This window comes from Calonectris borealis, chromosome 11 (assembly GCF_964195595.1).
Source record: "Calonectris borealis chromosome 11, bCalBor7.hap1.2, whole genome shotgun sequence".
Classification (NCBI taxonomy): Eukaryota; Metazoa; Chordata; class Aves; order Procellariiformes; family Procellariidae; genus Calonectris; species Calonectris borealis.
The window spans coordinates 22,165,549-22,192,636 of NC_134322.1; the positions used below are offsets into that span (position 1 = coordinate 22,165,549).

Sequence of the window (27,088 nt, forward strand, 5' to 3'; positions counted from 1 at the left end):
GGTTGCTTTTCCGAATGAGCCGTGTGGGAGCTGTCTGGACAATAATAACCGGGAAGCAGGTGACAGGCATGAAGCCCGTACGAGGAAGGGCAGGTGAGAGGCAGGAAGAAAGAGGAGCTCTTCCCTGCCCAGGCCAGTGTCCCTTTCAAGAGTTTTGACAGGTCACAGGGAAAAATAAGTCAAACGGGTCTGGCACATGGTGAGATCCTGAGCTGTTCCCACTCTCACGCTGGAAGAGATGGTAGGCTTCCCATGTCTGATGGAAAGAGAAACCGGTGCATCTGTGGTGCCGAGCCTTCGTGTCACTAGGCAGGCTCTGAATTCAGAGCCAAGGATGGTGCTGAACTGCAGACCTTCTGCGTCATTTGGCCCAGGGCTGGCTAGCAGGAAGGAGGAGCAGGAGATAGACCACTTCTTAGATGTCTCTCCCTTCCTGGCGAGACAGATATCACTGCTGGAAGTACTTGAACCCTACAAGGTCAACTTAATATCTTTAAAATAGTTTACTTTCCTGAGCAGCCTCCACTTAATCTTACGTGCCTGGCCAGCTTGTAAGAGATTCTGTTGGCATTTTTCCTAGCAGCAGTTTGAAGTGCTTTCTGGGGGACCGGGTGACTTGCTTTGATTCCCCAGAGAAAAATGTGGACTTAAATTCCAACCCATATTATTGCAGGGGACAGAAGAGTAGATTGTGGAGAGTGAACCGTAACTTGAGCGTTACCAGGAAGAACGTGTGTGTTTAATGGAGCTGATAAAGGGGGCTTGTGTATGGGATGGTGGGTGCCGGACTGTTCTTAGGACCGTTCAGAGCAGCTGGCAGATGTGGGAATCGGTACTGCTGAGGAGGCTGCTTTGCCCACTGCTGAAACGTAGCCATTCTTGCAGGAGAGCGCGATGCTGCCCTGAAATCCAGGCCCTGCCAGGAAGCAGAGGAGCACAGCGGTCAAGAAAAGAAACACCAGGAGTTTCAGGTAAGCAAAACACAGCCTGGCCTGCTGGGCCCTCGTAGGAAGATGACACGCTGACGTGCTGTGCATCATTAATATATCAACGTGCAGCTCTCGTGGTGGGAGTGTGACAGATCAACCTCCACAAAGCAACTTGTTTCTGTCCTTTTTGTTTTAACTTACTTTTAACTGGGAAGGACTCTGCACTGGGTTTTATTTACTCTGCCTAAAGCCTTTGGCAGCCCTGTCTGAGGGGTGTGCATGCTTTTGGCAGACTGTGTCACTGATGTGCGTCTGTTTTACCTTCTTTCCTGCTCTGTCAGTGAGTTCCCACTGAATCACTATTGACAGTGCTGCTTGTTAATGTGACAAGCATTCCGGTGAAAGGCATTTGCTAACGAAATGGGTGTTTGCAATGGAAAGGGTGAGGTGTGGTTTGGGGTCATCCAGATGAGCTGAGTTTGTTTGTGGCTAGTCCTAGGGCAAGACCTCTGCAAGCTGGGATCGGTGAACAGTGTCATGAAGCTCTGGTCTGGGAGGTCCTGCCTGGGGTGAGCCCCAGGGGTTTCCTCGGCAGCAGAGGGGAAAGCATGGAGGAAGGGGAGTCCCAGCTAGGGGTTTTGTGCTGCTCTCCAAGGAGTTGAGTGAGAGACGGCTCTGGCGCAGGTTTCCTTTGGCAAGTCAAAGGGCTTGATCTAGAAAAAGATGTCCTGGGAAACAGGATAGGAATTGTTCCTTCTCCCCTTCCCTGATTCATTTTTAAAGCCCTAGGAGTGGTATTTAGCACATAGAGGCTTCTGACCCCTTTGGTGATACTTCTTGGGGCACTAGATTTCTGTGCTGTCCTTCAGCATCATCGCAGAACTGAGAGGGGGAGGTATACCAACTGATCAGCCCCCCCAGACTCAGTCCAGCTTGAACAGCTGATGGAGATGAGCTTGCATGAAAACAACGTGCCTGGAGAGGCTGAAGGCTTGACAGCGATTGCAGGGCTGTGGCTTTAGGAGGGGGTGGTTGAGGTTGCGGTAGCTGTTTGCGAGGAATGTGAGTTGCGGGGAGGATTTGTGTGTTGAAAGCAGAATGCAGCAGTTTGCTGATAAATGATCCGCTTTTCTTCCTTCCCACCTCGATTTGTCATCTGAGGACTGAAAGACCTGTTGGTCAGTGCCAAAAGAAACAGTGAGTGGAATTTCACTTTTTTCCTCTCAGAGTCCAAGCAAGGCAAAATGCAAGGGGTAAGAAATAGAAGCTGTGGTCTTCCAAAGCTCTACAGTGGTCATTTACACTAGTGTCCCAGCCTCATGGGACATCAGTCCATCCTGCAGCAGGGTCCCTGCACGGGCAGGGTTTAACAGAGGATTCCCCGTGCTCTGTGTCAAAACACGCGGTCTCCCAATCTCGTCTTGGGAGGGACTGTGGAAACACACGCACACCTGTGGCACGATGGACCTGGTGGATATCCTCAGCCCTTTGTGCCATGTTCAGAAACGTCCTTCTTTGTACTGTTCTGAAGCTGCCATGGCTGATACAAGCGCATCTCGATCTCTGGCTGTTCAGGTTTCTGGAAGAGATGGCACAACAGAGAAAAGATCTTGTCTGGCTTTCGCAGGGATAAGAATGTGTTGTTGATATTTTTTTTCCGTGGAAGATTTGTCTGTGTTCAAACCCATCACGCCTACTGGCTGTTTCCCAGGGTCACATTCCTGGCCTGGGGTTAGCAGAAGGTAATTGATATGTTCTTGTGAATAATGTTCTAACATACCCGCTCTTCTCTAATGAAAAGATGCAAACTAAAATGGGAGGTTTCATAATAATTAGACTGCCTGTGCAGTCTGTCTCCTCTGCAGTGACGAATAAAACTGTTCCTGTTAAGGAAAATCTGTGCTTTATGATTTTTACAAGATACTTGGGGGAAGCTGCCTTCTGATCCATGTTGGAACTGAGTAGCATGATCTGGAAAAAACTGCACCTAATTTGCACTGTGGAAGTTTTGATACTTGGGTGAAGCAGACGGAAACCTCTGCAGGAGGGGGCTGAGTGGGGAGTTCGTGCCTGGAATCCGATCTCTTGTGTACGCATTCCTTGTCGGTAATGGAGGACATGCCATGTGGCTGAGCAGGTCCTGAGCAAACTCACTCTCTCGCAGAAGTGCTTGCCTGCTTTGGGAGGGGTGCCTGTTGTACTTAAAGCACAGCAGGTTTCTGGCTGTATTCAGAGCACCGTTCTGTGTTCAGCACCCCCTGCAAACTGGTACAGGGTTGGAGCAACCTTGAAATCGGCTCTGCCCTCCTCCCAAGCGTGCAAGCCGGGCTGCTTCTTGCTCAAACATCGTGTGTGCAGCGTTGCACTGTTTGATTGTCTCTGCGGGACAGCCCTGCCCAACGCATTGCACAGCGTGCGTCGTGCCGCTCCCTTGACCCTCCACATCCTGCCCGTGTGCTGAAGTCGCTTTCCCAATGTCGTCCTGTGCAATGATCTGATGGTTTTGCATCTGTGGGAGTCAGGCTCACCCCAGCTGATCAGTCACGTTGCTGCCCTGAAGCAGCTTGTGGGGAGGAAAAAGGACGCTAAGGGGAGCTGTAGCTTCTGGAGGGAGCAAAGGCATTTGGGTGAAAGCTCAGGTTTAATGAAGACCATTCATTTGAAGAGTTGTAACCAGCTTTTTGGGTGGGCTGCTCCTGTATACTTGCGTGTTCCACCACTGTCACTTTTTTCTCCTCTGCTGCGGGCTCCTTTGCTGGTGAGCTGCATGCAGAGATCTCACACAGCTTTGTATTTAATTGATACGTACCAAGCTGAGCCTCTTGCTTAGCAAAAGCAAAAAATGCTACAGCATCATTCTGAATCCAGGACCACAATACAGTCATGTTGATGGGGTGGCTCAGCTCCTGGTCTAGGAGGTGGAGTGGTGTTGTGTGTTGAAGTAGAAAGAGCCCAGAGCTGAACAATTCCAAAGTCTTGGAGGAGTTTGAAGTTGAATTTTCTACACAGGAGCATTATATTTAGCTATAGGTGGAAAAAAACCTGAAAGCTAACCATGCAGAGTCCCCAGCTGTGTTATTTAGGGGCAAGGAAAAGGGAAAAGCAAAGGATTTACTGTTCTAATAAGGCAGAAACTCCTCGTTCGTCTCTGATCAGAACCCTTCTGTGTTTCCAGTTGGCAACTTTGTCAAGAGTGGGAGTTGAAAGCCAGTTTCCGAGCCCGCCAGCTGCGTCGTGTCATAAAAGGCAAAGCGGATAATAACGTATGCAACTCTCATAGTGTAGCCCAAATTTGGGTGGATGCAAAATAGTGAGTCCCCATGTTTATTAAGGAACCAGCATGGGTCGTATGGCTTAGGCCGTTGATTTACAAACGATGTTTCTTTTTCACTCCTGACTGTGTGAAAGAGCCTTAATGAATTAGATGTTTTTCAGCAAGAAAACAAGTGATAACAGGGTTTAGCACCTCTGGGAGCAATGGGGCAGGTAGAGAAATACAGCCACCTCTGCGGGGGAATGGGCAGTTGTTTCGAGGTGAGCAGCAGTACAAAATGGTTCAAGACTGGGAATCACCATGTCCAAAAGTGAAAAACCAGAGATGATCTGTATGTTATCATACTGTGATTACCCAAGCAGATATTTGGTTAAACAGAAAGATGAAACCCCGTGCTTAGAGTTGGTGGGAAATTCCTGTGAGTCCTTAAAATTCACCATTAGCAGGCTCATTAATTTTTTGCTTCCTCCAAAATGCCCCCCTTACCCTGCTGCTGTTCATCTCCTTCAGCAGCAGAGCGGTCCCGGGTCTAGCTTCAATACCAACTTTAGAGAGTGCAGCTGCGTCTCTCATCCTGGTGAGTTCCCCGTGGGGCTGTCCTATTCTGGTCACGTCCAGCCTCGCTTTCCTTGCACGTAATGCCCTGCTCTTCTCATTAACAAACCTCACAGCGCTTCACAAAGACCGTCAGCCCTTCCTGGCCTCCCGACGGGGAATCGGGAGGATCGGGAGGTTTGGCAAAGCAAAGTGACTTTTCAAAGGCTGTGCCACAGCCTTGTGGCAGGCCAGCCCCTGAGCGGGTGTGCTCAGCATCCCGTCCTTTTGGAGAACATTAGCATCACAAAAGTTAGGGCAGGATCTTAGGGAAGGGAGTATACCCCAGCTCCCAGTGGATTTTCCACATGCACTCCGAGATGTCATTCACTCCCATGCTCACAAGCACCACGACGCGAGTTCGACAGGTCTGGCGAGGGAGTGTGTGACACAGGATAAGGGACACAGTTGAGTCGTCATCGTGTCTCTGGTATTTGTCTCATAATCTTCCTGACTTGTGATGACGAATGAATTTTGGGCAGTCTGTTTTGCTAGGAGTGGCCCTTTGCTATTATCTAATTGTAGCACTAGCAGGAAGAGGGCTGGCACGCGAGATATGCTGCAGCCTTGCTGCATCCTCCTGATGGTAGAGCGGGGTCTTCTATTAGCGAGCTGTTCCTGCTGCCTCGGTATCCCAGCACGGCTTTCTGGCCTCGACACATCCCTCTATTCAAGAAACTGGGAGCGGCAGTCCTTTGTTATCGGTCTCTGCACCCTTGGTCTGCTGTTGTTTCTTCTGCGTTCTTACACACACATATTTTTGTTCTTATTTCCTTAATATTCCTCGTACAAGTCTCTATGACAAGTTGATTGCAAGGCTCGGGTCAGCTGCAGCTTTTCTCAAGAGCCTGAAGGTGAACAAAGCCATCAGACTCCCACCTTCCCCTTACGGAAGGAGGGGGGGAAAAAAAAAAAAGCAAGGAGAACCAAAAACCCCAGCAAAGCCTGCAGGTATCAACTGCTGAAGGTCAGGTGCTAAATGAACAGAGTCACTTTGGATTTTTTTTAATGAGGTTTGCTTCCTAGGAAGTTAATCATAGTCCCGCCCTCTGTTTCAGTCATTGGCTGCCGGGGATGCTGCCCACTCTTTTGTATAAGGCAAGCGATGCAGCTGTCAGCCTCACAAGCTCATGATCTCTGCTCGCTGAATAAGTAGAAATGGGCAGGAGGTCACCCGTTACCCTCTTCGTGGCCCTGTGGGCCAGCCAGCTGGGCATGTGGGCAGCGGGGCGCTCCAAGGTGAACCCCAGGATCATCACAGCTCCGCAAGGTAAGTCCCGGGCTGCAGTCGGCTGCAACCTTGAGATGCAGCAGCAGCAGTGTCTGCAGCTGACAACTACTCCCTGCACCGTGTATTTTCTACCTATGTCTTGTCTTTTGAGAAGAGTTGGTCTTTTTTTATTTCTTTTGTCTCTTCGGGGAGACTTTTGACTCTCATTAAAATGAACTAAAACGCCTGTGATCTCAGGAAAGGGCTTCTGGCTTCCTTGATTGCTTTTAATTGAATTTTTAGATCCCTGTTCTTGCAAAGTCCTCTCCTTTATATATTCTAAAAACATTTTCCTACAAGCTGGATATACTAAAGGCTGTCGAAAAGCCCTGAAACAGACACAGTAACCATTTCCGCTAACTTGCAGGGAGAAATGGAGAAGTATATTTGCATAATACAGTTAATTTTCTTATTCATGTGATGTACTTATTCTGTTAGCTGCAAATGAGTTCTGAGAGTAAATATTTGCAGAAGATCTCTATTCTCTGAGGAAATATATACATCTGAAATGGCACGCGAGGACTTATAATCAGATCCGATCTTAGCAGAAACTGAACAAAGAAATGTTTTCAAGGAGCAAGCTTAGAGCACAGCCCAAGCTTCATGTCTTGAAAAGAGCAGACTAACGTTTACTGGTTTTATCATGTGTCTTCCAAGCTTTTTGATTAATACCCTCCAGGGAGGCTTTAACAAAAGACCCCGTCTTGTCCCCGGCGGTTCTGGTGTTTGGCTAAGCCGGCGGGTTCAGCTGAGCTGCGGATCTCACGCTGCTCTGCAGTACAACAGCTCCTCTGTGTTTCCTATTCGCCGACAACTTCAGAGGACACGAATTTCCCGTGGTTTATTCTGCGCCATCTGTTATTCTTCTGCCGTTATGTGTTATGCCCTTCTTCTTCTTCAGGCCCATCTCTGCCTGCGGATGAAGGGCCGGGAGCAGAGGGAAGGGCGGTGGGTGCGTGGCTCGGAGGTGGCCTCTGCCCGTCGCACAAAAGGGAGAGACACCGGCAGGGAGGGCAGCGAAAGGTTGCTCCTAGTATTGCGTCATTTGTTTTATTCACTGGGAAATGGAGCGGCTCAGAAAGCGGGATGCGAGAGGGGGAGAAGGCACGGAGCCCGAGACTGAACAGAGGATGGGGGTCACATCTTTCGCCATGGATGGTTTCCCCGTGCCGCTTAGGGGAGGAAGGAGGAAAGTTGAATTACAGGGGTCTGGTGTGTTTGGAAATGCCTGTCCTGGAGTAAAACTATGCTGAGGGGGAAGAGCAAGCTTGGGTGGTTGAGTTCCACCTGCGCTTGGCATGCACACACAGTACGGTCGTTTGGCCTTTCCCTGCATCTGTGTCAGACGGTGGCTTTCCTGGCACTGAACACAGCAAGGATCTGTCACCGAGAAACACCAAAGCCAATTAGTGTTAGGACACTTCCCTGCAAGGGGATCAGCTTATGCTTATCTCTGTTTCTCTTTTTTTTTTTTTGAGTGAGAGCTTAGCTGGGACACAGGCCACGAGGGATTTCAATTAGGGAGGTATCAGAGGTAGCTGTGTGGCACGCTCATTAAGAGTCACTCATGTGTCCTATTTAACAGATTGCATTTTGCTCAGCGTAACCTCTACCCTTTAGGCAGCAGGTCTGTGGGTGAGGAGGAGGGTGAAGAGGAGGCTCTGGAGGAGAGGGAAGAAATGGGACAGGGGCAAAGGGGACGCGGTGGGCGGCAGGGAGCCCTCAAACTTCCCCAATGCTCCAGGCGCAGTGAAAGGCAAGCACAGCATCTTTAGTAAAGCCTGCAGGTCAGCAGGCTGCTGCTGTTGGCATCCACGTATAGAGGCTCGTACCTCGCCGTGGGGGTGACGGTGTGGCAGGGCTCGGTTTGCGGCTGGAGCCCTGGTCCTGGAGACTGGGATCGGGACGGAGAAGAGCAGCAGTACGGGACATTTCCGTGGGTGTTCGTGCCGGGGCTGGGCCTGGTGTGCTGCGTTTGCCGTGGTGCAGCGCTGGCCTCAGCCCTGGGCTCTGCGGGAGCTGGCAGCTCTTCACCTAATTAAATTTCTTACACGCCACAGCCCGTCACTAGCATCAGGTATGGCAGCCTCAGCAAAAACACCTAGAGATGTTACAGCCTTGCGGGCGAAAGGAGATATTCCTGGTGCTGGTCGGAGCCCAGCTCTCTCCAGGAGGGAAGAGTACGTGTGTGGGATCCCTCCCTGGTCTGCGGTGCTGGGGGAGAGGAGGAAATCGGTGCTGGGCAAAGCTGCAGCTGCCCTTCCATCTCTCAGCCTTGCTCCCCTCGCCAGGACCCCGCCAGACCCGGGGACAGAGCCCTGGCCTCGCTGCAGGCAGCCTGAACTACTCTGCTGTTTCGCCCCGTGGTCCCTCGTTATCCAGTTTCTCAGCAAGAAATAGGTGAGGGGACATTGTGAGCTGGGAAAAAAATGCAGCTGGGCTTAGGTGGCACGATCCTGAGCTCAGATCTGAAGACAAAGAAACCGAATTGGCCTGTCTTGGTGCTTGGAGCTGCCTGGGTTTAAGTAATTCCACAGTCCTGGGGACTTGGCTTGCGGGGATGGGTGGCTGGAGCACCGTGCTCTGCAGATCTGCCTTTCTGTGAATGCAGTGCGTATAAAGCCAGCCCCGAGGCCTCGGCCGCAGCTGCTCTTCTGCCTTTATTTTGCCTCCCTGACCCCGCAGCGCAGTGCAGGAGGGGGTAAGGAAGGGGCATGCTTTTCCCCAACATCAGCCCCGTTTCAAGGCGTGCTCGGGAGCGTTCGTCACCGAAGGCAGGGTGAGGGATCCCTGGAGCCCTCCCAGCAGCCGGCGCAGGTGGCCAGCTCTCAGGTCCAGCTGGGTAAGCAGTTATTTGAAAGCACGTCTGACTCTGCAGGATTCCTTCCTCTTAGGGGAAGGACACTCGGAGCAAAGGGCTGAGGTCAGCTCCAGACCACGGGTCATATCTGAAGTGCTTAAGATCCTTTTTACTGACAAGGACTTTGCCCCCCTTCCCCTTTGCAGCTGACCCAGCACACAGATGGGTCAGGGTCTCTTCTGGCTAGTACCCTCCCCAGCGTCCTAACGAAGGAAGATTCTAAACGGCAAGTTCCCTATCTGTTGAGATTTGCAGAGAGAGTGGGAGTGAGTTCAGCCTTAGCAGCCTGGGCTGGTGCAGAAGCAAGTGCTTCAACCTCGCACGCTGCGTTCTTGCTTATCTTCCCTTTTATTTCTATCCTCCCCCTGCCTCCACTCGAACTGAATGCTGACCAGCTGGGCTTTGCTTTGAAAAAGGTGCATTCACATCCCACACTGAGCTTTTGCTTGTCAGCACAGATATCGTGTTTACTCTTCTGATCCATCTGCAGAGACGGAGACCGCTGTGTCCCGGGGCTGGGCAGAGCTGTCCGGGTGACAGAGCGGGCAGATACAGCCCCTCTGTACAGAGCAGGAGGGTGGCATCCCAGGCTGCCTGTCTCATGAGCGGAAAGTCGCTGAGCATCGGGAGAGCAGAGGAGTGCAGTGAGGACAACAAGGAACCTGAGAGCTGGGTCAGGCTCCTGTAGCCCGGGGCCTTTGGTGCAGAACAGGAATAATTTTTAGCTACTGCCATGCTTAAGATTGTCTTGTCCCTGTTTACTCACACGTGCGTAGGTCCGAGACAAACTCACAGCCCCTCTCTGGTTGCCTGCTGCATTTACACCTTCGGGTAGGATAGGGTCTGGCAGTTTAATTATTCCCCTCTTTCTCGTTAACAGATGAGGCTGGAAGCTGGAGGGGACGGGTTCTGAGCTGGTGTGTAGCTCACAGGAGATAAGTATGTCCCTCAGGGGAAAAGAAGGATCATATACTTGACCCTTGGCTGCCTCCACTGGGTAAACTGGCTCTAGCCTGCCCTGGGTCACGGGGCGAAGTCGAAATGGCAGTTCCTGGAAATTGCCCACACTGCCCATAGTAGCTCCTGGGCTTTGCCAAGCTCAACTGCCTCTTCTTGCCATGGGAAAACTGTGCCAGCAAGCACCTCTGAGTGCTGTAAGAGCTCCTCTAGCAGCTCTTTATGCCCACCGGTGCAACAGTGCTGCGTTCAACTAGCAAAGGAAGAGGAGAGCTGACTGGAGATAAGGCCAAACTTGTGCTGATTGGGAGTGGTGGCAAAATGAGAGATTGTGGTGCTAGCACCAGCTTTTACTCCTCAGTGACAGCGGCACCGTTTTCTCAGGAGCCACAGTCCCCATGGGTGTGAAGCATCTTTGTAGGACAGTTTCACATGAAGCTCTCGGAGCATCAGCATTTCCAGGAGAAAGCTTCTCACTTTCCCAGCAACGCTATTTTCTGCAGACGGCTCATTTTCACAGGGTGGGTGATGCTGGTATCATAAAATGTTGGTTGAAAATATTTTTTGCTCTGCGCAGATTGAAAAAGAAAAACAAACCAAACAAACCAAGCGAGTGAATCACAACCACCTCCTGTTGCAAGAGCGTGACACAAAAACAACAGGCATGGGCGAACTAATAAAAGTTGTGGCTGCTGCACTGAAATGCTCAGGGCTGGGAAAGAGCGCCAGATGCAAATTGCTGACCCGCTGCCCAGCTGTGTGCCAGCCCTCCGGCTGATTCAGGGTCAGAATCGCAGAAAATTGGCCTGGGAAGTTTTTCCGTAGTTGATGTAGTCCGTCTCCTAAAGCAGGACAAACTAAATCTAAGCCTGAGTACTTGAGAGCCAACTAAATCTAAGTAGTGAGTACAAGATGCTTTTTAAAGAAGCTTGTATCCCGAAAAAGGGCTGGAAGGTGAGATGGAAGGAGGAAATTGCTTGTTTTGCAGCCTGCTCTCTCCTGTTGAGCTACATCCTATGGTGTGTGGCTATTCCTGGTTGCTCCAAGAATAGGATTTGTTCCTCCTGTTGGCGCACTTTTCTTTTCAGTCCCAGCTCCACCCGGTGTAGTAGGCTGTGTCTAACTGCGTCTGGTGTGACAGAGAAATGCTGCAAGAGTGCCACAGGAGCTGGATGCAGAAGCATCTCCTACCATCTCTACTAATTTCAGAGCAGCTTAAGTCTGGGGCAACAGGTTTCGTATAATAAACCTAATATTGCCTTTAATGACAGCTCTGGTTCTCTAGTGCTATAAATATCCAGTCCCCAGTTTGAACCCTGTTGACTGGTGTCAGCATCCTCCTGCAGTGATGACTCCACATCTAATTACCCGCTTGGGTTAAATTATTCTCCTTTATCAGGCATGGGTGGACCGGGAGGGAGAGGGCATTGCAAGTTTAAGGAGCTGTAGGAGTTTCCTTGGGGAATGCATGGACAGTCCTAGCCAGACACCTGCCCTTGGGCTGCTCACAACAACCGTGGCCATGGGTTTGCTTGTGTCTTGGATAGCGCAAGTTTTGGAAAGTCTGATCTGAGCGTCTGGTTTCAAATGACTGACTGTAACGCGGCGGTTTGGCTTTCCAAGTCTGAGTAATGCGGCGCTGCAGCCAAAGGTGGACGTGAGAAGAATGGATATTGTGTGTTCCGGCTGGTGGGGGTCAAGCAGGCAGAAAGGGGATGCTAGGAAGGTCTGCGTGGCCTTCCCTGGCACAAATCCAGAAGGCTGCAGGGCTGAGACCTAGCTGACATTAGTTACAGGGGTGGGAAGCCTACAGCAGCAGGTAGGAGGGCTGCAAAGAGCATGACCAATGCTTCCCAATCTAGTGAGAAAGTCCCCTTGCTGCCTGCGTAATCTCATCTGTTTTCTGTAGGGAACTGAAACTTCAACCTCGCTCTGGAGCCACAGATATCTCTTCCCACCTTTAAACCTCTGCAGAGGCTGGAGGCTCCACGGGGGACTGCACAGGTCCCCTCGCCCCGTGCCCACCTCCTGATAGCCTCCCCTGGGCTGGGAGAAGAGGGCATGTGCCCAAGAAGGGTTTCTCAGCTACCCTGCCCTAACAAGCAGCAGGGAGATGGGAGATGGCAGCCAATTAAGCTAAAAGGTAAAGCGGCTGTTTTACTGATGGGTGTGCATAGAGGTGCTCGGGGCAATTTTTATTCTGGAAGGCTTTTTATGACAAATCAGTCTCTGGAAACTGATCTTCCTAGTGGGAGGGGCAGCCGTGCTCTCCAGATAGCAGCTCTCCTGCTAAAAGCATCCTTTTGTTGTTCTGCCGTTGTTCCAGTGACCGTATAATAAAATACCATAATCACAGGCCACAGTTCCCCAGCTTCCAGAAGGACATGACACAGTTCAGGACTGTCATTACGGAGAACGGCTTTTGGAAAGTAACAAAACCTGGCTCTAAATTTAGCACCTGAAATCCGTAGGGTGCAGCAGGCAGCTCGGCTTCAGGGCTGGTAGGGAAAAACATACCTGCCAGATGACAAGCTGCACCCGTGAAATCAAAGGCTCTGGACTCATCTGGCAGTGGCACAGGCTTCAGTGCTGCATAATTTTGGGGGGGGGGTGAGCATGCAGAGGGGGCTGGGGGTATTGGTAATGTGTTAGCATGCATAGAAAATGCTGCCGTGCCTGTCATATAGTCATTTTGTGTTTAAAAAGGAGAAACCCATCTTTCCTGGAGTGTGAAGCAGTCTGGCTTGAGCCTTTAGAGGGTAAGCGGAGCCCTGCACCGCTGCCAGTGCTCACGAAGCCCTGCCTGATAGCAGAGGCTTTGAAGTCAAGGCTTGTTCCTTCCTGGCTGCAGGTTAGGGGTCTTTTTTGTTGCTTGCTGAGTGGGCGTTTGGGACCGCTGCCAGCTCTGGCTCTGGCTCGGAGGCCCCTCGCAAAGGGGATATGGGCTGCGTAGCTCTCAGAAGAGCTTTTGAGCAAGCGTGCTCATGCCCAGCAGCTGGGTTACCAAACCGAGAGGGTTTTTTTCTCTTTCTTCCTGTCCTCGCTCATCCCTGCGCTAAATGCTGCTGCCTGCTGCCAAGACGCTCCGGAGCTTACCAGAAATAGAGTGAAAATCGTTAATGCGCCAGAATATTTGCCTTCTGTAGTGTAACTCTAAAAAAGCATATTTGTCTAGTTAGAGTGTACTCTTGAGAGCTTGAACCTTTTCCTCTGTGCTAGCGCGGCCCCCCCGGGCATTTGGATTGCACGCAGGCTGAGAGCTTTTGTAGTATATATCCCTAATAACACGGGCTGAATTGTTTCCTCTGCTCCGGAGCATTTTGGCAGGGATCTCTCGAGGGCAGCAGAAAGCAGCCACACGAGCACCCGGTGATTGCAGGGTCTTTAGGAGCAGTTGGGGAAGAAGCCAGAGAAAAGGCAAGCAGCATCGTTCGGCGGCAGCCGGGAACGTAGCTTGGCTGAGGGTGGAAAAATCCCGTTGCGGAGAGGATGTAGATGTTACTGATATATCCATGGCCTTGCTCTTTCCTTTGGAGGGGTGCTTGCTTAGAGGGAGTCAGAAGCAGTTGGGGAGGGGTGTGAGAAAAGGTAGCGTGAGGTTTCTTGGCAGATGATTAAATGCTGCTTGTCTCCGAACCGTCTTGGGGGAGAGACAGGATGAGAAATACCAAACAGATTAAACGCGTCGCTCTGACTTGCTGCGAACTTAAAATAAGAAAGAGGAGTGAAATGTGTAAGGCAATCAGGTCTGGGTTTGAGTAACATGGGCTTCCCGGCTGCATGTCTCCCCTCCGTGCTTTCACACCTCTCTTTCTTCTGGGTTTTTCACAAGCGCATGGACCCCTTAGCAAGGGCTCAGGGCTACACGTCCCCCTGATCCTCTCCAATCTCCTGTGGGTTGCCTGTGCTGCCCAATGCTGGGCTTACTGGTTCTCCGCGTGAAGGACGGTGGTCGCAGATGGAAAACGAAAAGGGGAGCAGCACACAGCCCAAACCCTCGCTCTCAGCTGTGCTGCTTTCAGGAACCGAACCGCAACGTTTCCTGCGGGATGGAGGGCATGGGAAAATTATGGTCAGGGCTTTTACCTGCCCCAGGCTGATGAGAAAGCACTTTGCCTTCACTTGGGAAACCATTTTACTTAATCTATCCTTTCTGGGCACACACATGCTTTTGGGATGCATCTGTGTGAGTGTCTGGCTAAAGCGAAGGCAGCCGCTCTGACCTCGCCCTACCTGGCAGTGCCCTTCCCTGCCCCGGTGGGTCGCTTATGAAATACGTAGGAGGCGATCGATGCCTGCAATAGGGCTCGTTCGATCTGCTTTCCAGACCCTGCCCTTTCCGGAGGCTGCTGGTCACCGGTGACTGCTCTCGGACTCCGGCAGTCAGTAGTAGAAATGAGTGTACCTGTGTTTCATCAGTGGTTTTCCTGCTGGTGCTGTGTGCTTGCGGCAGGACGAGGACAGATTTAAGCAGCGTGGCTGCCGTGTGAGGCTCTCCTGGTAGGCACGGGCACGAGCTGGGGGTCTCCCCGTGGCAGGGAGCTGTGTGGCCCCTAGAAGAGCACGGAGGGCTTTAAGGAGCAGGAAACACGTGTGTCTGTGTCTGGTCCCGCTTCAGCAAGAGACGTTTTTAGCACTCTCTTCTGTTTGCCCGGTTTCCGCTGCTGCTCACCAATGCCTTTTGGCAGACTAATACCGCAGAGGAGTTTTGGGGGGTCCCTGCAAGCATCCTGAAAAGATGATGGGGGAGAGGGGAGACCAGGAGGGGAAGGCAAGCAGCACAAACCCCTTCTGAGCCATGCCAGCCACCGGGATGATGGGCACCAGATCATGGCTGTGCTCCTAGTCCGCTACCTCGTGCCAAGCTGAATAAGTAGGGGACAGGGAGGGAGTGAAAGGGGGACAAGGATGGTATTTGGCCCTGGGAGGGCTCTGGAGGGATAGAAATCTATAAGGGATGGGGCTGTATTGCTTCTGCTCTCTTTATCTTGCTTTCTTTGAGAAATGACTGATGTTGGAGCATAGGTTGAACCGAAACGATGCGGGGCTGCACCGAGCGATGTTCCCCGAGGGGTGATCCTTCAGCCTGTGCCTCTGCTTGCCCAGAGCCGAGAGGTGGCTGTAAGGATCCCGGCTCCCAGGGGTGCAGCTAAATCCCTCGGCAGCGTGCTGGTGGTGTAAGCCAGGGAAAGGAGAGAATGACGGGTCAGGTTTTTTCGTGAGCAATGAGGAGGAAGTAGTTTCCCACATCGTATTGCCTTTTCGCCCCTTTCTCAGAAACCCGTCCCGCAAAAGCGTATCATTTTCTGTGTGGCTGGTGGCGTGTTGGAGACCTTGCAACTCACAGCCCCTCAATTACTCCGTGGCTGGTCAGAGCAAACCCCCCCAGAATGTCCCTCCTGGGTCTAGAGGCAAATTGTTCCTATAAAAAACCCCATTGCTGCAGGATCTGCCGGGTCCCAGAAGCCCGTCAGACTGCTGGAGGCGTCCATCCCCTGGGAAGGGTACGGCTGGCGGGTGAGCGGGGCTCTGGGGAGCACCCCCCCGGCCCGGGGTTTCCTTGTCTCACATTGCTCCCTTTGGGCAAAGTCATGGGGGAAGGGAAAACGTAGCCGCTCGGTGAGCACAGCAGCTCCCCAGACGCATACTTCCTCCTTCTGAAATGTCTCAACTTGGGGATTTATAGATCATTGTAAAAAAAAATAAATAATGCAACTTGGCTTCTTGCTGGCATCTGTGGCGGAGCTGGGGAGACAGACGGTGCACGGGTCTTGGGTGGGAGCAGTGTGGTTCAGTCCAGTCCTTCTCCCAGGGATGGAGGGGACACTTGTGGGGTGTCTCCATCCCTCTGGGGTGGGTGCTGTGACTTCCCATGCTCCCCTTAGAGGGGACTGTCTGCTGGGGGGCTCCTGGGGCTGGTATCCGGCCAAGCAGGTAGGAAATCCATGGATCATCCTCCCGGTCTTGCCTGGGGGAATAGTGAAACTGGAACTGTGCTGTGGAGTGATGTCAGAGCTGGGACGGGGAGTCCTGACCCCAACGTGGGTGACTGAAGCGGTGGACCTGAATCACATTCCTGGCCCTTAAAGGAAAGCCGTCGATCTGCTGGACTGCTTGTCATGCATCCTGCGTGCGCTGGGGAAGCGGGAGTGGAAGTGGGATGGATGTCATCGAGTCGAGATGGCTCTCGTGTTCCCAAAAGTGGGGTGATGTGCAGGAGCTGGAGCACACAGTCAGCCCTGACTCACAGCCGGGCTGGCATTGCTGGGAGATGAGGTCTCCCGGTACGGGTGTAGGGGATGAGACCTGGGGGACCCCCCCGCATTGCCAGTCCTTGAGTCAGCATCGAGAAGGCAGCTTTTCCTTCTGCTGTCAGAGCCAATCCCAGTCGGATTGCAACAGAGACATCCTGCTATCAAGGTCGTAATCCGTTCAGTCTATTCAAAAAGGAAGGAAGAAATAAAACATGGGAAACAAGAAATTTTTTTTGGAGGAGGGAACCAGGAAAGGATCCGATCAGTGCTATGATTCAGGCAGGAGCGTGCTCGCTGCCAGACCCACAGGCAGCAGAGCAGGTGGCAGTGTCATCGGCGTCATGCCGGGGACGGTAGGACGCGTGACAGTGACGACTGACAGCGTTATAACGTGTTATAGCGAGAAGAGTTCCCGGGGCCGCCGGGTGGATTGCCTGGGCGTCGGGGAGTGCGGTGGCGCCGGAGGCTTGGCTGCGTTTGCCGCGGTGGCAAGCTTCGGCGCTGCTCCAGTTTAAATCCCGTTTTGCCGTTGGATGGGTGGCCCTGTGTCCCCATCGTTCGGCAGCAGCAGGAGAGTTTGGGAGACGCAGGCAGCTTAGCTAAAGGAACTTCCCCCGCTCAGGGCAGCACAGGCCCCGTGATGCGGAGCGGGTGATGCCAGGGAGCAGATAAACCCCATACCCTGCCTGGCTTCCCCTCTTCATATTCCAAGGGAGGTCCCACTTAAGGGTTTTATGAGCAGCAAGTAAGGGGTCGGCCTCTCGTCTGCATCAGCGCCGCCCCCGAGAAGCAGCGGGTTCTTATCTCGTCCTCCTTCCCTTTTTATTTTTCCAAAGCTTTCAGTTCCTCATTTTAAAATGCTAGCACTAGAGCAGATTCGAACCATCACCTCCATTTTAGGGAGACGTAGTCCTCCTCCAGCATCAGTGGATCGTAGACCTGCAAAGACTCGCCCGCTACCGGTGCTGGGAGCCGTGCAAGCCGGTGACTAAGCCGAGTGTCTGGGATGCTGGAGCCAGCTGCCAGAGTGGGGAATGGTGAGTGCGGAGGGGAGAAGGACCACCGTAGCTGAGTCAGCCCTCCAGCCGCGATGAGAGCTGGGTGGTTGAGTTTGCCTGCAATGAGGTTGCACGCCCACGCTGCTTCTCTAGCTTGACATCTGTTCTGGAGGCGGGGGGCACGGTCCCCCCCTGCACAAAGCTCTGGGATGCTCTGGGGTGCTCGACCTTGCCATGGTGCTGGGGAGGGCCAGACTTTGCCCAGGCTCTTGGTGCCTTTCTGAAGGGGCTCCTGGACCCAAAGGGAGCCAGAGAGCCCTTCGGTGTTTCATTAAAGCTGGATTTGCCCAGGCCGTGTCTAGGGAGGCAGGCCTGTTTCACCCTATCAGGTGGGAAGCAGGATTGCTCCATCTGTTATCTGCGTTGCTCTGTGTTTAGGACGGGCCTTCCCGCCCTCATCTCATCCAGAGCACTTCCCTCTTCGTTTCCCTCCTCCTCCGTTACCTCACCCCGCAGGCATCCTTCCGAGATGCACCGGGCTCCTTCCTTCTCCCTCATTTAATAGCATTCTTCTTTTTCAGTCTGGTGTGGTACTCTCCATCTCGCCTGCAAAGCACAAAGCCGCTCTTTCTCCCACTCATTCCTCCGGACCGGGGTTCGCATTTCAATTGACAATTGTCCCATTGATTTGCGCGCTGACGGTGGGGTTTGCCGTAAATGCCAGGCAAAGGGACTTGGCGGGGTTAGCGAGGCTCTGGAAATGAGCCCTGTGTCTTCTGAAGCTCCGGACTCGATTTTGGAGGAAGGGTGGTGGCAGGGTCATGCCTTCCCCCTTCCAGGGGGGCGAGCCTTTCTTTGCAGTGTCAAAAGCAGCCTTGGACTTGGTAGCAGAGGCATGTCCCCTTCTTTGGGGACATAGTGTGGGCCATTAGGTGCCCGCCGTCTCGTCATCCCCGGCTCTTGAAGCCATTTATACCCCAAGCTGAGCTGTTTAAGGCAGAGCGGGGGCTGAAGGCCAGCTTTGCGGGTCAGCCGGAGGGCTGGTGCGGAGGCAGCGGGACCCCAGCACCCGCTCACAGAAACGCCTTTAAAAGGCTCCCTTCCAGAGCAAGTTAAATCAGAGCCGGAGCCGCGAACACGCTTCTGGGCCCTGGCTAGCAGAGCTGTTTACTCTCAGCTTAGTGATTCAGTGTAGTCCCCGGGGAGCTGTAGGATAAATAATACGTTGGCGCCAACCAAATTATTGTTTGGAGTTTGTTTGTTTCTGGCTGTTGGAAGAGAAGTGTGTCCTTGCAGGTTGGCACGGCTCTCGGAGCTGAGCATAAGAAAGAGGCAGCGTTGTGAAAAAGCCTCAAAACAAAACCAAAGGTAATAGGGGCACGCGGGGCTGAAGCGTGCAAAAGGGTGAGGTGGAGGAAGAGGAGCGGGGAGTGGCTGCAGGTGAATATTTTCCTGGATTAGCAGCAAATTTAGGAGCTGGGCTGGAGGTTTGAAAACAAGAGCAAAGTTTGCTGAAGTCCGGCCAGACCTGCTTGCGGCGTGATGGGTTGTGCTGGCAGTGATAGCTGGGCAAGGTTGGGCCAAGAGGGGGCTTTTGAGGACTGCTGGGGTGGTGAAAAAAGGAAAAAGAGGATTAGTCCTCTCCTCCCCGACAGGCATAGACTGAGTCTGTGGCTGATGAGGTTCCCCGGGCTAGCTGGCATGCCTGGCTGGCTTCCCGCTTGTAGGGCCACTTAGGCAAATGAGTTGCACAGTCACTCTGAAAAGACTCAATGCCAGCTTCTCCAGCAGGCAATGCACATGCTCATGAGTTTCTCCGAGTCCTTGGACATAGGAGAGACGGTAGGGCTGGGGAGGGGACGGGGAGCGGGCAGGGACTGCCATCCAGCTGGGCTTTCCTGGCTGCGGGGTCCCGACTGCCGAATTCCCCCCCGCTGCCATGCGGCCCCGTGGCCTCCGTCGCGCGGTGCAGGGGAAGGGCAGCCCGGAGGTGTTGCGTTAGCGAGAAGCTGCGGGCTGGAGGGCAGCGATGGTTTCTGTACCACGGAACACCTCCACCCTCTCTCTTTGCGGCTGAGGTGCCCTTGCGAAACAGCGGCCCGTGGGTCTGGCAGGGTTTCCCATCACCAGGCAGTGGCTGGCAGCAGCCCCCGTTAGCCAAGCCACTGATGGGAAAACCTCGCTGGCTGGGTGCCGTTTAACCCTGCAGGGATTAGAGACCCCGAGGAGGCGCAGCCAGCGTATTGGAGAAAAAAGCCACAAATCAAGCAGGCATTCAGTAGCCCCAATGACCTCTAATACATCTTTTTGGCTTTCGGCTCTGCGGAACCTTGGCAGGACCCCTGCGCAGCATGCTCCGGGCAGAGGGGGAGCGCTGGACTGTGCAAAGATTGTCCTTTGCCTGTCCTGCCAAGTGCCCCTATAAATAGAGAGGGACACGTGCCATTGATTAATTGCCTGTCTGTGCAGGCAGCCAGCTCTGGAGGCAGATGCAGCCTTTGTCTGCTGGGAGCAGCAGCACTTGCCAGGAGAGAGGCCCTCTTTTCTTTGGAAAAGGGAAAAGAGGGAGAGATGAAAATGGAGTGCCCTGTCACGCTAAGCAGAGGTCAGTCCTGATCGGAGACTTTTCCCTCTTGGAGGAGCAATCCCTCTCATGTTATTGCTGCAAACTACGGTAGGGGACAGGATAGCCTACGTGCATTGCACCCTGCCACGGAGCTGGGCCCCGGCACGGCTGCTCAAAGCTGCCCAGATGTGGCTGCACCATCCTGGAGAGGGATGCAGGACCAGCGGACCCCATCAAGGGACCGCAAAAGCCTCCGGGGAGGAGGCTCACAACTGCGCTGCGGTGCAGGGCCGGCCTCCCACACCTGAGCTGGCAACGCAGAGGGGAAGGGAGGATGTTTTTAGGAAAGAGGATCTGGAAAAGCCAGAAGGTGAAAGAGGAAGGAAAGAGGGGAGGACAGGCAGTTCTTCCTCCCAGCTGGGCCTGGAAAGCTTCCCATCTGCAGCAACCGGTTGTGACACGGGTCCTAGGTCTTGCAGCTCACTTCGTGTTCACATCTGGGGCGTGGAGCCCACGAGTCGCGGCTTTATGGGCACCCTTCCCCTGTCACATGTGGGCTCTGGCCTGGGGGTTCCAAACCCCGTCCACCCCTCCTGGCCCTTGGAGGGAGGGTGCTGACGGTGCAGCCGGAGGCTGGTGAGGAGAGGTGTGGTGCTGGGCTGTGGCTGGCAGGAGATGATCTGCTCCGTGGGCACGGGGAGGTTGACCCCCAGCTGCAAGGCAGCGCAGCAGCTCCTCTCCCATTCAGCCGGATAAGAACTCGCAGCTCCAGTTAAGCATGTGCAAGGTCCCAAAGCAGGGCACAAAAAGCTGCAGGCATGTCAAGTGCAAGAGGGTACGGGAGCCAAATCTACGTGGCAGTTGCCTGGAGCGGTTGTCAGAGGATGGGCAGAGAGGGGAGGGAGCCCTTCATCCCAAAGCTGGGAGACAGGAGGCACTCGGCCATTGGAGCAGGCGGGAAGGCAGCGCTCACTTGGCTGCTGCAGAGCCAGATCTAAGTCACTTTGAGCTTCTGCTCTCCTACAAGAGCTCCTGCAGCAAAGTTTCCCTTCCTCCTCCTCTTCCTCCATCACCGGCCCTGCAGGGGCCAGGCGGGCCACTCCATTGTGCAGCTCTCCTGTCCCCTGGGGCCAAGGGGACAATAGCTCAGCTCTGAGCCTGGGACCTGCCTTTCCCTGCCTGCCTGGCCCTGGCCCAGCCATCCCAGAGGGCCCCCAGCCCCGTGGCCTTGTTTTTCTCATCACTCGCACCGAGGACACGGGAAGGGAGTTGATCAGCCAGAGCTGGCTGCGGGTGCTCTCCGCGGTCAGCTGCGGTTCCTCTGACGAGTGTCTCCTCTCTGCTGTTCCTAGGTGCCAAAGAGTATGCATTTCCCAGGAGCGAGAAGTACCCGGTCTTCTATCATAAAGAAAACAGCTCAGCCATCTACATCGGGGGAGAGGGAAAACTTTATTACTACGACTTTGCAACTTATGAGAACTACACGGTAAGGGTGCTCTGCTAACAAGTTTGGCCCCGGAGCCCTATAAGAAAGTGTCCAGCATCCATCTCGCAGCCCAAACGCTAAAAACCTTGCTCAGTGTCTTTGCCAGCAGCGGAGTCAGGCCTGGAAGGGTCTGGTCTCTGCCCAGCCTGCCCCATCCATCCTGGAAGCTGCACCGTCAGTGAGATGAATGGCTGCAGCAAGGGGGAAGTCTCCTACACTAACTGTGGTTGGGTTCTTCCCAGGCTGTGATCCTCCTGAGGTCTTTGCTGCCCCAGAGGGAGGATTTTTCCGGTGAGGGACCCTTTCTTTAGCGTGAGACCCATGTCACTGGGGAGAAGCTAGGTTCCCATCCCTTTCCATTGTCGGAGCCCAGGCTGCTTTTCCTCAAAAGCAGGAAGTTCTGGATCAGCTGAGCACTGAGTTAATACAGCAGGAAAATCCCCTGGTTGGCTTTCTTGTCCTTCTCAAACAAGTCGGTTGCTGAAGATTGGGCCCAGATACTTCCCTTCTTGTTCCCAGGAACAGTGTGGTTCATGTGTCCCAACCCTCGGACACCACCGCTCACTATTGGAACACCCATTCCCCACAATGACAGATCCTCTCCCAAAATCCTCTGGAGAGCAGCCCCGTCTGGCTGCCAGTCACGCCTGCTGCTGTGGCCCCGCATCCCCACTTCTCCCCATCACCACGAGGGCCTGAGAGATCCAGCCCAGCTTCCCCAAGGGTTTTCAAATGCTGAGGTGGGGAAAAGGGCTGCGTTGCAGTGTTTAATTGACCTTCTCGCCGACATGCTTGATTTGCTTTGCTTCTTGTGAAGAGAGTGACTAGCGTGTAGTGCATGGGGCTGAGCCCACGCCAGCTGGCTTTTAGAGGGAAGGAATTAAAGCATACCTCTCTCTCTTTTATCCTAGGAAGACTTCCCAGTGAAAAATGAAGGACAGTGCGTGATGCCTGGGAGTTTGGTAGGTCCTACCTGTGGTGGAACAGCATGTGGAACAGCTGGATGGGTGAGGGTTGGAGGACTTGGGTTGAAGGACTTCTGGGGAAGGAACCCAGAAGGTGAGGAATGCTCCTCACCTGCTCGCTCTCTCTGGATGGAGCAGAAGATCAGATGAGATGATAGTAGTTTCCTCCTCTGGTTTTAAGACCCATGAAAAAGCTAGGAAGCCGTATAGCAGCATGCTTGGTAGTGCTGTGGGCTTGGAGCTGTGGGGCTGTGCTCCACCATTCGCAGTCGCTCATGCTCCTCTTCTTTCTCTTGCAGGAGGACAATAAAAATTACCTCACGTTAGTGGAGAAGTATGGAGATGGGATGTTAGTGTGTGGGACCAGCGCCTGTGCTCCCACCTGCTGGAACTTGGTATGCTGTGGCCACCTGTGATGTGCCCAGAGCAAAGCGCTTGCTGTTTTGTTTCGTGCTAACTCCATCTGTAAAATGGAGGGGATCCCTGATCCCCCTTCCTTCTCAGAGTGCTCTGAAATGCCCAAATGCCAGCTCCCTCGAGGAGCTTATGGTGACATGGGATAGCCCGCACGAGCAGAGATCTGCACATGCCACCTCTGTGCTCGCCTGTCATAGCCCCCCTCTCCTCACCTCCTGCCTGCAGCAGGGGCTCTGCCTGGCCCATTCAATGGTGGGCTGCGTCCTTCCCCCGTTTGGGCTGTGCCAGCTAAGGAGTGCTGCTTTCCTCCTGCCCGGGGGTGGATGTGGGCACTTGGCTCCGCTGCCTTCCCTGAACTGATCTTAGGGACCGTTTCTATCCTTACCCAGACGCAGAGAAAGGAGAGCGCTTCGTGGGATGGGAGAGGTATTGCTCCTTTCACCCCTGACTCGAATACCCTCGTCGTCGTTGACGGTAAGTCTGACTGCTCACATAATTTTCAGTTGTCGTGCTGGGCAGGAAGGCTGGGGTCTCTGTAACAAAACGGGGCACCTTGAGGCTCCTCCAAGGGCTTTGTCCCTCTGCTCTAGTTGGTGATCGGCCTTAGCGCTTCTCGCTTTTGCCTCATTGAAATGCACATCCTTCTAGGATAGAGCGTGGCACAAGGTTGTTTATTCCTGTCCAAGGCACGGGAGGGGAGAGTGCGATGAAAAAAAGCGGGGAAGGAGGGTCCTGGAGAAACGCTGCTGCTCCGGACCTGGCAGAGGGACAGATGGGGATCCTTCCCAGAAGTAGAGCAAGAATCTGTCCCTGCCACTCTTTAAGGAAAAGGATTGGGGGAGTTCTGCCAGGCGTGCTCAGTGCTAGGCAGTGAGGACTGGGTTTCTTGACCTGTATCCACCATCTCTGTGAGTCCCTGTGCCCAGAGAGTTCTTGGTTCTTTGTTTTCTTCTCACAAACCCTTCTGCCCCCTCTGGAAACAGCCTGCTGCAAATGAGCCTTCCTATCCCACAGGTCATGACATCTACTCCACCATCAAGAAGAGCCAGCAGAACGGCAAGATACCCCGTTTCCGTCGAGTGAGAGGGGGTGGAGAGCTCTACACAAGCGACACAGTGATGCAGAGTAAGTACGGCGGAGATCCTGAAGACGTGGGACCTGCCGCTTTGCCCCACCAGGCAGATCAGTTGGACTCCTTGTCAGTCCGCAGCCGTGGGCCATAAGTGCACAGCACAGCTTGGAGGGGTACGTCCTCTCTGCCCAGCTGGGGTGTAGCTCCAGAGCTTCTTGTTTGGGTTCGGTCACCCCTAGAGCTGCGGAGAGGGCTGATCTGGTCCCCGTCCGCAATGCCAGCTCTCTTGCTGCCAGCTGGGGGAATTTCACCTCTTTGTTTCTGGGACAAAACGACTGACAAGTGAGTTCCTCTTGCTCAGGGTGAGGAGATGGGGAAATGGAGAAAAATGGGCGGCAAGTCCCCTGTCAGATGCTGGAAGGAAATATGGTTGTGTAAAGGTGCCCATCAGCTGCCGTGCGGTGGTGGAAACAGGAAGAACAACTTCCACTTCGGGCAGTGACTCTTTCCAAATCCCCAGCCCGGGTGAGACCTTGAAGCAGGAACATGTTGGGCTGTGCATGGGACAGGGTGGGGAATAGAGAGAAAGGACCCTCCTCAATTTCCATGAGCTTATTACATTCCCCCAAGCCTCCCCAGTGACACTGGGAAACGGGAGATTATTGAACCCCTGGCCAAAGAAAAAATCAAATCAAAATGACACCAGGGCAAAACAGAACTTGTGCAGGCAGGGCAATGGAGGCGGCAATCCAAGGCACCAGCAAACAAAACTGATAGACCCAGAGCCGCGAGGCTGATCCCGTCCTTACCCACAACTCCCTGCCATGGGGACTCCAACTAACGATGCTCAGAGGGACCCTGCCGCTGCTGGGGATGCCCTTTATGGCAGTGGTGTATTAATAGGAAGAGCATCATTGGGTTTTCCACAGCAAACACAAACAACGGTGCATCTTGCTCCCACCGAGGGAGCTTTCCTCTATGATAATAGCTCTGCTGCGCAAGAAGGGAGAACGGGTTTCCTTCGCTGCTAAGCAGCCGAGGCTTCACCGGGCCCTGGGGACTTGGCCTTCAAGGGAACGGGTGCGTGGAGTTGGGCAGGAGGGAGAGGAAGGGGAACCCACTGGGAAGGTGGCACGTGAAGAACGGTTGTTAGTGCGATGCACCGGTCAGGGGTAGAGGGTGGGCTCGGACCTGTCCTTTGCCTGGAGCACAGACGGTGTTTGCGTTTCCTCATCTTGTCTGAGGGTGAGTGGTTAGCTGCAGAGCACGCTGGTTTGGTCCCCACTGCTGGCTTTTCAGATGAAATGTGTGTGTTCAGGTCGAGGTTTTCTGATGGCGCACTTACCTTTTCAGACCCTCAGTTTGTCAAAGCCACCACATTAAGGCATGAAGAGCCTCACCAGGACAAGATTTACTACTTCTTTCGTGAAGACAACCCAGATAAGAGTCCCGAGGCCCCTAGAAACATCTCCCGAGTGGCCCAGCTGTGTAAGGTACCACGGGAACAGTGTATGGTGGGGAGGCAAGAGTGTTACAGGGGTGGCAAATGGACGTGCCAGCTCACCTGGTGTTATCAGTATATGATTTGGCCCCTCTGGCTCAATTCTCTCCTCTGCCACAGAGTTCATGTGCGGTACGGCCATGTCCTTTGGCCTTCCCATCCTCTGGCTCCCATTTTGCCTGTAGGGGAGAGAAAGCCCTGTTCTGTCTCACTGGGATGTTAGAGAGGTACCTGACCGTTGCAGTGACCAGCATCGAATATACCTCTGGAGCATTCCCCAGTTATCCATCCAAGATGCTGGACAGGAGGGGACTTTGTGTTCTTCTCTGCCAAACCCTGACTCCCTGCTTTCCCTCTCCCCCAGGAAGATAAAGGGGGAACCAGTTCGCTCTCTGCTTCCAAGTGGACCACCTTCCTGAAGGCCAGCTTGATTTGTGTTGACCCAGTCACCAAGGGCAACTTCAACTGGTTGCAAGATGTCTTCTTTGTCCCTGCGAGTAACTGGCGGCACTCCAAAGTCTACGGGCTCTTCACAAACACCTGGTGAGGGTCTTTGCAAAACAGGGGGATGTCCTGTCCCATGGACCAGATCCTTTCTTTCAGCCCTTTAGTCTCTCTGGCAGGGTGGAAAACAGCCAGAGTGGACACGGTCAGCGAGGGCGCGATGCACACAGCCATGCCCCAGCAGTAGGGGTGATGGCCAATGTCTCTCTGACCCTCTCTTGGTCTCGTTGCCCGCAGGGGAAGCTCTGCTGTTTGCGTCTATTCCTTTGGGGACATTGACAACGTGTTTCGGACATCCAAACTCAAAGGCTATAATGGGCCCAACCCAGAGATCAAGCCTGGGCAGGTGAGTGAGAGAGAAAAGATGCCCACGTGAAGTGGAGAGGCCTCCCGAGGCCAGGAGAGCTGGTCCCTGCTCTGCCACTGCAGTTTGTCAGAGTAGCTGGGACAGGTGAGGGGACGGTCCCACCGCTGAGCAGCCAGCTGAGAGCTGGGACAGCGAGGAAGGTTGTAGGCCCTGCAGGAAGGATCTGAGCTTTGTTGCTGGAAACAAAAGGAGGCTGGATAAAGTCCAACGCCTTCATAGAAAGCAAGGGGAGATGGGCTCTTACGTGCCTCTGTGAGCTCTCGCGTGTGAAGCTGGAGGACAATGTCTTGCCTTGTGTTTGCCAACCCCCGTGGGTTTCACCTAGCCAACCTGCAGCCCAGCCTTGCGGTTACGGGTGCACCACTGACCTGGCAGCAAACAGCAGGGTGCGGGGAGGCTCCCCTAAGCCTCTGGGGGGGTGACAGGGCGTGAGTCTCCTAAACTGTGACTTCTGCAGGGGGGGATCGCTGGTAGGACCTGGCACGAGAACAACCACAGCAGCCCCAGGGCTTGTGTTTATCCCCAGGGCAGGCTTGTGCATCCTCCTCTGGGCTGAGGTATCTGCGCTGTGCCCTGCCTTGCTCTCCTGCCATCGACCTCATCCTCGGGGACCTGTCTGACGGTGGTTTTTGTCCCCTCTTGCCGCAGTGCGTTTCCTCTGGACAGCACACCCCAAGCGAGACCTTCAAGATCGCCGACAGCCACCCAGAGGTGGAGGACCGGGTGGAGCCCCTCTCCCCCACCAAGAGTCCCTTATTCCACAACAAGCACCGCTACCAGAAGATCGGGGTGCACGAGATCTCTGCGGGTGACGGACACCGCTACAACGTGCTTTATCTGGCAACAGGTACTGGAAACCATTCCCTTTGGAGTTCCCTGGAGTTTGCTTTCCCCTCGAGCGCAGCGAACCCAAGGGAAGCAGACGAGACCCCCAGAGCAAAGTAAGGGGCTGTGTTCCCAGCTTGGCATATGCTTGTCAAGCAGAAAAGAGCTGCCAGGTCCCAGTACAGCTAAATGCATCCAGTCTGGCTGCATGGGCAAAGACAGGCTGAAAGCAGAATCCCAGTATATGGG

The 27,088-nt window shown here is 53.8% G+C and overlaps 1 protein-coding gene across 6 annotated transcripts in view; it reads left to right on the top strand.

Moving 5' to 3' along the window:
- Window positions 1-403: 403 nt before the first annotated feature.
- Window positions 404-27,088, top strand: part of SEMA7A (semaphorin 7A (JohnMiltonHagen blood group)) — a 32,110-nt gene continuing 5,425 nt past the window's right edge. For 2 of the 6 annotated variants that reach the window (XM_075160523.1, XM_075160524.1), the window contains exons 1-11: window positions 404-478; window positions 886-971; window positions 21,055-21,188; window positions 22,100-22,150; window positions 22,453-22,548; window positions 22,960-23,044; window positions 23,585-23,695; window positions 24,996-25,135; window positions 25,508-25,686; window positions 25,885-25,993; window positions 26,663-26,861. In XM_075160523.1, the coding sequence (XP_075016624.1) occupies window positions 420-478; window positions 886-971; window positions 21,055-21,188; window positions 22,100-22,150; window positions 22,453-22,548; window positions 22,960-23,044; window positions 23,585-23,695; window positions 24,996-25,135; window positions 25,508-25,686; window positions 25,885-25,993; window positions 26,663-26,861 (1,249 nt within the window). In that variant the 5' untranslated portion in view covers window positions 404-419. Of the gene's footprint in view, window positions 479-885; window positions 972-5,053; window positions 6,068-21,054; window positions 21,189-21,483; window positions 21,929-22,099; window positions 22,151-22,452; window positions 22,549-22,959; window positions 23,045-23,584; window positions 23,696-24,995; window positions 25,136-25,507; window positions 25,687-25,884; window positions 25,994-26,662; window positions 26,862-27,088 lie in introns of those variants that run through there. The other 4 variants (XM_075160526.1, XM_075160525.1, XM_075160527.1 and 1 more) reach the window with 4 other exon arrangements.